Below are 10117 nucleotides of genomic sequence, written 5' to 3' on the forward strand. Positions count from 1 at the left end.
TGTCTAGCAGGAGGTCTGTGTAGACCACATCATTGCACTGATCTATAAACCCGGACTAAGTATCCGTCCAGCACTGGGAGCTATGCATATCACAGCATTGCATTGATCTATAAACGCAGGCTCTAAATTAGAGTGGCGCTGGAAAATCACAGCTGATCAGGCAGCATCCGATGAGCAGGAAAATCGATGTTTCGAGCAAAAGCTCTTCATCAGGACAAAAGCAGACAGCCTCCAGAGTGGAGAGATAAATCGGAAGGGGCTGGTGCTGGGGAGACGGCAGCAAATAATACAATAGGTAGATGGGGATAGGGATGAAGGTGATATGTGAGAGAGGAAGTTGGAGCAGTTAGGTGGGAAGGAAGATTGGCAGGTCGGACGGGTCATGAGGATGGTGCTGAGCTGGTAGGTTGGTGCTGGGGTAAGGTGTGGGGAGGGGAAATGAGGAAACTGGTGAAGTCCGCATTGGATGCCCTGCAGCTGCAGTTCTTTGATGTGGAAGATGTGGCTTTCTTCCTCCAGGCGTCGTGTGGTGAGGGAATGGCCATGGAGAATGCCCAGGGCATGCATGTCATCGGCAGAGTGGGAGGGGGAGTTCAAATGTTGGGCCACAGGGCAGTAGGGTTGATTGGTGCAGGTGTCCCGGAGATGTTCCCTAAAGCACTCTGTGAGAAGGCGTCTAGTCTCCACAATATAGTGCAGACCGCATTGGGAGCAACTGATACAATAAATGACAATGGTGGATGTTCAGGTGAAACATTGATGGATGTGGAAGGATCCTTTTGGGCCTTAGATGGAGATGGGGGGGAGTTGTGGGTGCAGATTTTGCAATTCCAGTGGTGGCAGGGGAGGGTGCCTGCAAGGGAGGGTGGGTTGTAGAGGGGCGTGGACCTCACCAGGTAGTCATGAAGGGAACGATTTTTGAGGAAAGCGGAAAGGGGTGAGAAGAGAAATATATCGGTGGTGGTGTGGTCCGTTTCGAGGTGGTGGAAATGTCAGTGGATGATGCGGATTATGCGAAGGTTGGTAGGGTGGAAGGTGAGGAACAGAGGGATTCTGTCCTGGTTACAGTTGGACTGGTGGGGTTTGAGAGCGAAGGTGCAGGATGTGGATGAGATGTGTTGGATGGCATCTTTAACCACATGGGAAGGGAAATTGCATTCTTTAATGAAGGAGGCCATCTGGTGTGTTCTGTGGTGGAACTTGTCCTCCTGGGAGCAGGTATAGCGGAGGCGGTGGAATTGGGAATACGGGATGGCATTTTTGCAGGAGGTAGGGTGGGAAGAGGTGTAATCCAGGTATCTGTAAGAGTCGGTGAGTGTGTAAAAAGTGTCAGGGTCAAGTCAGTTGTTATTGATGGAGATGGTGAGGTCCAAGAAGGGAGGGCGGTGTCAGAGATTGTCCAGGTGAATTCAAGGTCCTGGTGGAATGTGTTGGTGAAGTTGATGAACTGCTCAACCTCCTCGTGGGAGCACGAGGTGGCACCGCTGCAGTCATCACTGTAGTGGAGGAGGAGGTGTGGAGTGGTGCTGGTGTAACCACGGAAGATGGATTGTTCTATGTAGTCGACAAAGAGACAGGCATAGCTTGGGCCCACACGGGTGGACTAGTTCTCTGTACACCTTTGGGAGCTGTGCAGACCAAAGCAATGCATTGATCTATAATCCCAAACAAGGCAAATGCCCAGCACGGGGAACTGCGCAGCCCACAGCAGTGCATTGATCTATAAAGCCAGAGCAGGTATCTTTTCAGCACTGAAAGCTGTGCAAACCGCAGCAGTGCATTGATCTATAACCACGGACTAGATATCTGTCCAGCACGAGAAGCTATGCAGACTACAGCTGTCCATTGATTTATAAACCCGGAGTAGATATCTGTCCAGCACGGGGAGCTATATAGACTACATCAGTTCGTAATTCTTATGCTAGGACTATGTATCTATCCAACACGGGAAGCTATGCAGACCACAGCAGTACTTTGATTTTTAAACCAGGAAAAAATATCTGTCCAGGATGGGGAGATCTGCAGACCAAAGCAGTACATTGATCAATGAACTTGGAATAGATGTCTGTCCCGAACCGGCAGATGTGCAGACCACAGCAATACATTGATTTATAAACCCTGACTAGATATCTGATCCAGCACGGGTAGCTGTGCAGAACACAGCAGTGAATTGATTTATAAACCTGGACAACATAACTGTCCAGCACCGGGAGCTGTGGAGACCACATTAGTGCATTGAACTATAAACCCGAGCTAGATATCTGTCCAGCTGTAAGCTCAACTACCTTATTTCAGATACTTCTGGCGTTCAAGTAATCACACTTCAAACCGGTTTGCTGTCTGCCAGCACATTCCTGTGACCCTGACATTCTGCCCCAGTCCTCCCTACTGTCATCCTCCTGTGCACTGCAACTATACCTCAGGTTCCGATTCCCCTGTTGAGCTAGTTTAAACCCACACAATTAGCAGCAGCAAATCGTTCACCCAGGATATCAGTACCCCTCTGGTTCAAGTGAAGACCGTCCTCTTTGTACAGGTGACACTTGCCCCAGAATGAGCCTCAATTATCCAAGTACCTGAAACCCTCTCTCCTGCACTATCCTCGTAGTCACGTGTTCAGCAAATATCTCACCCTATCACTTGCCTCGCTATCACGTGGCACGGGCAACAAATCAGAGATAACAACTCTGCTTTTTCTAGCTCTCAGCTTACATCCTAGTTCCCTGAAATCCTGCCTTGCATCCCTATCTTTCTTTCTACCTATGTCGTTGGTACCTATATGGACCACGGCTTATGGCTGGTCACCCTGTCCCTTCAGGACCCCAAAGATACGATCCAAGACATCACGGACCCTGGCACCTGGGAGGCAATACATGCACCGTGAGTCTCGTTCTTTCCCAAAAAGACTTCTTTGTGAGCCTCTAACTATTGAGTCCCTGGGCCCCACTGCATACTCCTGGTAAGTCGCCCCCCCCCAACAGTATCCAAAAAATATACATGCTTTTCAGGGGAACGACCACAGGGAATCCCTCCAGTGACTGTTTCATCCCGATTCGAATACTCACCCAACTTTCTTCGTGCCTAGGAGTAACTATTTCCCTGTAACTCTTATCTATCACAACCTGTGCCTCACGAATGATCCGAAGTTCGTCCAGCTCCCACTCCAGTTCTCTGACATGGTCTTGGAGGAGCAAGAGTTGGGTGCACTTCCTGCAGATGTCCTTGGATGGGACACTAATGGCGACCCTCACCTCAAACAACATGCAGGAGGACCATTGCTCTCCCTGCACTGCCATCCTGCTAGTCCGCTTATCACAAAGAAAAAAAGGAAGAGATGCTTTGCTGATGTGTCCCCAGTCTTTAAGGTTGAAGCAGGTGGTTGGGTGTTCAATGGTAGATCTGGGGTTGTGAAAACACTGACATTTATAGATGGACAGAAATAAAATCAAGAAGTCGCTCCTTTCTCAGAAACCTCTGCTCTCTGACTTCAAATATAAAAGCTCAAATCAGTGACTCACCGCTCCCGGCAAGCCCCTGGTCCAGGCTCTTGCTTTTAGAGTTGCTGCTGCCGCCGAAAAGCAGAAATGGAGGACTCCCACACTCGAGGTTAGTTTTTAAAGGTTCAGATCAGTGACTCACCGCATAGGCAGGCTCGCGGTCCAAACTCCCGCCCTTCGAGTTGCTGCGGCCGCCGAAAAACAAAAAAGCTTGTTTCCTGACACAGTCTGTCGAAGGGCCAATAAAGAGGGGGGTGGGGTGGGAGAGCACTCTGGATCTGGTGCTTGGTAATGCCAGGTGTTTGATTTAGTTGTGGGTGAGCACTTTGGAGACAGTGATCATAATTCAGTTACGTTTAGTTTAGCGATAGGTACATGCCACGGGTCACGAGTTATAGATGGGGCAAGGGCATTTATAATGTGATTAGGCAAGAATTAGGATGCATAGAATGGGGTACCAAATTCAGACAATAGAAAAATGGAGCTGGTTTCAGGATCAGATATTGCGTGCCCTTGATAGTATGCCCCTGTCAGGCAGGGAGGAAGTGATAAGATAAGGGAACCGTGGTTACTACAGAAATGGCACATTTTGTTAATTAGACGAAGGAGGCTTATATTTTGATGAAGCGAAGTGGCTCAGATGAGGCGATGGAGAGTTACAGATCAGCTAGGAAGGATTTAAAGAGAGAGTTAAGACGAGTAAAGAAAGGACACTAGCAGTCTTTAGCAAGTAGAGTGAAGGAGAATCTTAAAGCTTTCTATAGGTAAGTGAGGAATAAAAGGATGATTAGGATAGGGCTAAGACCAATCAAAGACAGAAGTGGGAAGTTGTTTGTAATCCCAGTGGAGATCGGAGAGGGGCTAAACGAACATTTCTCATCAGTTTTCATCCAGGAAAATGAGAATATTGCAGAGGAGAAGACTGAGGTACGAGATATTAGACTAGAAAGGATCGAGGTTAGTTACGACCAGGAGTTATCAGTTCTAGAAGTAGTGAAAGTAGACAAGTCCCCTGGCCGGATGGAATTTATCCAATGATTCTCTGGGAAGCTAGGGAGGAGATAGCAGAGACTTTGGCTTTGATATCTGAGTCAAATAGTTAATAGAAATAATAAATGGACAGTGAAACTTACCAGGGACACCAATAATAGCCAGGATAGGATAATAAAAATATTGAATAATGTAAAGTGCATATTGGATCCGTCATGCTAATGGCCACGAATATAAAGCAGAAAGAATCCAAACATATGCGGATAATCTCCGGTCCATTATTGTAACATTCCAGTCTATTGTTCTCAGATTCGGATCCATTGTTAGCACACGCCAGTCTAATGTTCTCAGATTTTGATCTCTCCTTCCCCTCTCTCTCTGTAGCTGCCAATCTCTGTTCGTGCTGTCGGTGATGCTCCCGCTCATACTATGGGATAACACATTGAATGGAGCCCATTTATCATTAAAAGATGGAAACGCTCCACTGGGATAATTGCATTCCATGGAGACTGACATTAATCACAGTCACCAAACAAACAGGTTCAGTTAACCAGGTCCTTACATCATTTTCCATATCCCAATAAAAGAGAACATTTACTCAGTCTGGATGGAAAGTATGAGGGTTGCTGAGGGTTAGATAAAAAATCTTTCAATCAGTTTAATCTTTCTTTTTGTACGTAGGAGCATTGCTGGAACACTGTAGGTTTGTACGTGTTCCACCCTATTTATAAAAGGAGACAGTGATAAAATAACAGACCAGCTGCACAAAATGTCTGGTGCGGAATTTTCTAGATATCTTTGTGCAATGTTGCTCTTGGTTTTAAATGTGCTGTTATGAAACCCTTTCATAATCTTGAGACATCATTCAGAGCATTAAAATTGCTGGTCAGCAACAGGGAGAAACAATTCTGTCCCCATGTGTCTGTTACAGAGGAATAGGAAGAGGTCATTCAGATTTTCAGGCCTGTTAGATAGGGTCAGGAGGAGGCCATTAAGTCTCGACGGTTTATTACAGAGGGACAGGAGGAGGTCATTCAGCCTCTCGAGTCTGTTTCACAGGGACAGGAGGAAGCCATTAAGCCTCTCTAGACTGTTACAGTGGGACAGGAAGAGGCCATTCATCCTTTCGAGACTGTTACAGAGGGACAGGAGATGGCCATTCAGCCTCTAGAACATGTTACAGAGCGACAAGAGGAAGCCATTCAGCCACTCCAACCTGTTACAGAGGGAAAAGCGTAGGCCATTCAGCTTTTCGAGATTGTTACAGAGGGAAAGGAGGAGTCCATGCAGCCTCTCGAGTCTGTTACAGAGTGACAGGAGGCCATTCAACCTATCGGGTTTGTGACAGAAGGAAAGGAGGAGGCCATTCATCCTGTCGAGTCTGTTACACAGGGACAGGAGGAGGCCATTCAGCCTCTAGAGTTAGTCACACTGGGACAGGGGAGGCCATTCAGTCACTCAATTCTGTTACAGAGGGACACAGCGAGGCCATTCAGCCTGTCAAACCTGTTACTCGCTCAGGGTCACATCGCTGCACAACAAAAGCAGTCAGTCAGCATGTTTGCTAAATTACTGAGAATTAAAGCATTAATGCAGCATTCCGATTTTGTTGATGTTTTTCAGAAACATTGAAAGGGTTTCGGTCAATAGGAGCTATAGGGAATGTGAAGAGGCCATTCAGTCCCTCAAATCCATTCCACAGGAGCAGCAGGAGAGCACACAACTATTGGAGCCTGGTACTTAGCGGAAGCAGGAGGAGAGCACACATCCATTGGAGCCTGTTACTCAGCGGCAGCAGGAGGAGCGCACACAGTTATTACAGCCTGTTACTCAGCAGCACGAGGATGAGAGCACACTTCTATTGCAGACAGTTACTCTGCAGTAGCAGAAGGAGAGAACACAGCTTTTGGAGACTGTTACTCGGGGCAGCAGGAGAGCATATAGCTATTGGAGCCTGTTACTCAGGGGCAGCAAAAGGAGAGCAATCAGCTACGCGAGTCTGCTACTCAGGGGCAGAAGCAGGAGAGCACACAGCTACTGGAGCCTGTTACTCCGAGTCAGGAGGAGGAGAGCACACAGATATTGGAGTCTGTTACTGAGAGGCAGCAGGAGGAGAACACATAGGTATTGGAGCCTTTTACTTCGGAGCAGCAGGAGGTGAGCACACAGCTATTGGAGCCTGGTACTCAGGGGCAGCAGGAGCGCATGCAGATATTGGAGCCTGGCACTCAGGAGCAGCAGGAGGAGAGCACACAGCTTTTGGAGCTGGTTACTCAGGGGCAGGAAGACAGCACACAGGTATTGAAGCCTGTTTCTCAGGGTCAACAAGAGGAGAACACCAAGCTATGTGATCTAGTTATTCAGGAGCGGCTGGAGGTTAGTACGCAACTATTGGAGCTGTTACTCAGGAGCAGAAAGAGGAGATCAAACAGCTGTTAGAGCCTGTTACACAGAAGCAGCAGCAGGAGATCACACAGGTATTGGAGACTGTTACTCAGCAGTAGCAAGAGGAGACCACATAGGTATGAGGAGCAGCAGCAGGATTGCACAAATATATTCGAGCCGGTTACTCAGGGGCAGGAAGAGAGCACACAGTTATTGGAGCCTTTTTCTCAGGGGCAGGTGGAGGAGAGCACACAGCTATTGGAGTGTGGTACTGAGGGGCAGCAGGAGAGCACTCAGCTATAGGATCTTTTTATTCAGGAGAAGCTGGAAGTGAGCACACAACTATTGGAGCCTCTTACTCAGGAGCAGCAGGAAGAGAGATCACAGCTATTGGAGGCTGTTACTCAGCGGCAGGATGAGAGCACACAGCTATTGGAGCGTGTTACTCAGCAGCAGTAGAAGGAGAGTACACAGTTATTGGAGCTTGTTACTCAGCAGCAGTAGCAGCAACAAGTGAGCACACTATTATTGGAACCTGTTACTCAGCGGCAGGAAGAGAGCACACAACCATTGGAACCTGTTACTCTGGGGTAACAGGAGGAAAGCACAGTTATTGGAGCCTTTTTCTACGGGGCTCTAAGAGGAGAACACACAGCTACTGCAGCCTGTTAATCAGGAGCAGCAGGGGGTGTACACACACTTATTGGAGCCTGTTATTCAGGAACAGCAGAAGGAGAGCACACATCTATTGGGGATTGTCACTCAGGGACAACAAGAGGAGAATACACAGACATTGGAGCCTGTTATTCAGAGGTAGGAGGAGAAGAGCATGCAGGTATTTGAGCCTGTTGCTCAGGAGCAAACATAGACCACACAGATTAGATTAGATTAGATTAGATTAGATTAGATTAGATTAGATTAGATTAGATTAGATTAGATTAGATTAGATTAGATTAGATTAGATTAGATTAGATTAGATTAGATTAGATTAGATTAGATTAGATTAGATTAGATTAGATTAGATTAGATTAGATTAGATTAGATTAGATTAGATTAGATTAGATTAGATTAGATTAGATTAGATTAGATTAGATTAGATTAGATTAGATTAGATTAGATTAGATTAGATTAGATTAGATTAGATTAGATTAGATTAGATTAGATTAGATTAGATTACAGATATTGGAGGCTGTTACTCCGGGGCAACAGGAGGAGAGCAATCAGCTACGGGAGTCTGCTACTGCGGGGCAGAAGCAGGAGAGCACACAGAAATTGGAGCTTGTTACTCAGGAACAGCAAGAGGAGAGCACACAGCTACTGGAGCCTGCTACTCCGAGTCAGGAGGAGGAGAGTACACAGATATTGGAGTCTGTTACTGAGAGACAGCAGGAGGAGAACACAGAGCTATTGGAGCCTTTTACTTAGGAGCAGCAGGAGGTGAGCACACAACTATTGGAGCCGGTTACTCAGGGGCAGGAAGACAGCACACAGGTATTGAAGCCTGTTTCTCAGGACCAACAAGAGGACAACACCAAGCTATGTGGTCTAGTTATTCAGGAGCAGCTGGACGTTAGTACGCAACTATTGTAGCTGTTACTCAGGAGCAGAAGGAGGAGATCAAACAGCTGTTAGAGCCTGTTACTCAGAAGTAGCAGCAGGAGATCACACAGGAATTGGAGCCTGTTAATCAGGGGCAGCAGGAGAGCATGCAGATATTGGAGCCTGGCGCTCAGGAGCAGCAGGAGGAGAGCACACATCTTTTCGAGCTTGTTACTCAGAATCTGCAGGAGGAGAGCACACAACTATTGGAGCCGGTTACTCAGGGGCAGGAAGACAACACACAGGTATTGAAGCCTGTTTCTCAGGGCCAACAAGAGGAGAACACCAAGCTATGTGATCTAGTTATTCAGGAGCAGCTGGAGGTTAGTACGCAACTATTGGAGCTGGAACTCAGGAGCAGAAGGAGGAGATCAAACAGTTGTTAGAGCCTGTTACTCAGAAGCAGCAGCAGGAGATCACACAGGAATTGGAGCCTGTTACTCAGCAGTAGCAAGAGGAGATAACATAGGTATTGGAGACTGTTATGAAGAGCAGCAGCAGGAGTGCACAAATATATTCGAGCCAGTTACTCAGGGGCAGGAAGAGAGCACACAGTTATTGGAGCCTTTTTTCTCAGGGGCAGGAGGAGGAGAGCACACAGCTATTGGAGTGTGGTACTGAGGGGCAGCAGGAGAGCACTCAGCTATAGGATCTTGTTACTCAGGAGAAGCTGGAAGTGAGCACACAACTATTGGAGCCTCTTACTCAGGAGCAGCAGGAAGAGAGATCACAGCTATTGGAGGCTGTTACTCAGCGGCAGGATGAGAGCACACAGCTATTGGAGTGTGTTACTCAGCAGCAATAGAAGGAGAGTACACAGTTATTGGAGCTTGTTACTCAGCAGCAGCAGCAGCGAGTGAGCACACTATTATTGGAACCTGTTACTCAGGGGCAGGAAGAGTGCACACAACCATTGGAACGTGTTACTCCGGGGTAACAGGAGGAAAGCACAATTATTGGAGCCTTTTTCTACGGGGCTCTAAGAGGAGAACACACAGCTACTGCAGCCTGTTAATCAGGAGCAGCAGGGGGTGTGCACACACGTATTGGAGCCTGTTATTCAGGAACAGCAGAAGAAGAGCACACATCTATTGGGGATTGTCACTCAGGGACAACAAGAGGAGAATACACAGCCATTGGAGCCTGTTATTCAGAGGCAGGAGGAGAAGAGCATACAGGTAGTTGTGCCTGTTGCTCAGGAGCAAAAATAGAGCACACACATATTGGAGGCTGTTACTCCGGGGCAACAGGAGGAGAGCATATAACTATTGGAGCCTGTTACTCAGGAGCAGGAAGAGGACATGCAAACATTGTAGCTGGTTACTCCGATGCAACAGGAGGAGGGCACACAGCTATAAGAGCTTATTACTATGGGGCAACAGGATGAAAGGTACAGCTATAGGAGACTGTTACGCAGGAAGAGCAGAAGGTGAACGCAAAGCTATTGGAGCCAGTTATACAGGAGCAGCAGCAGGAGAGCACACAGCTGTTGGAGCTTTTTACTATGGGGCAACAGGAGGAGAGCACACAGCTAATGCAATCTGTTAATCAGGGGCAGCAGGAGTTGAACACACAATTGGAGCCTGTTAGTCAAGAACAGCAGAAGGAGAGCACACATCTATTGGCGACTCTCACTCATGGACATC

General features: G+C 47.5%; 1 protein-coding gene across 1 annotated transcript in view; it reads left to right on the forward strand.

Moving 5' to 3' along the window:
- The window catches only part of LOC122548312 (constitutive coactivator of PPAR-gamma-like protein 1 homolog), a 62118-nt gene extending 53821 nt beyond the window's left edge, over positions 1–8297 (forward strand). The window contains exons 2-3 of the mRNA XM_043686837.1: positions 6639–6863; positions 8082–8297. Of these exons, the coding sequence (XP_043542772.1) occupies positions 6639–6863; positions 8082–8297 (441 nt within the window). The remainder of the gene's footprint in view (positions 1–6638; positions 6864–8081) is intronic.
- The last annotated feature ends 1820 nt before the right edge of the window (positions 8298–10117 follow it).

Source organism: Chiloscyllium plagiosum, unplaced genomic scaffold, assembly GCF_004010195.1.
Source record: "Chiloscyllium plagiosum isolate BGI_BamShark_2017 unplaced genomic scaffold, ASM401019v2 scaf_7764, whole genome shotgun sequence".
NCBI classification, from domain to species: domain Eukaryota; kingdom Metazoa; phylum Chordata; class Chondrichthyes; order Orectolobiformes; family Hemiscylliidae; genus Chiloscyllium; species Chiloscyllium plagiosum.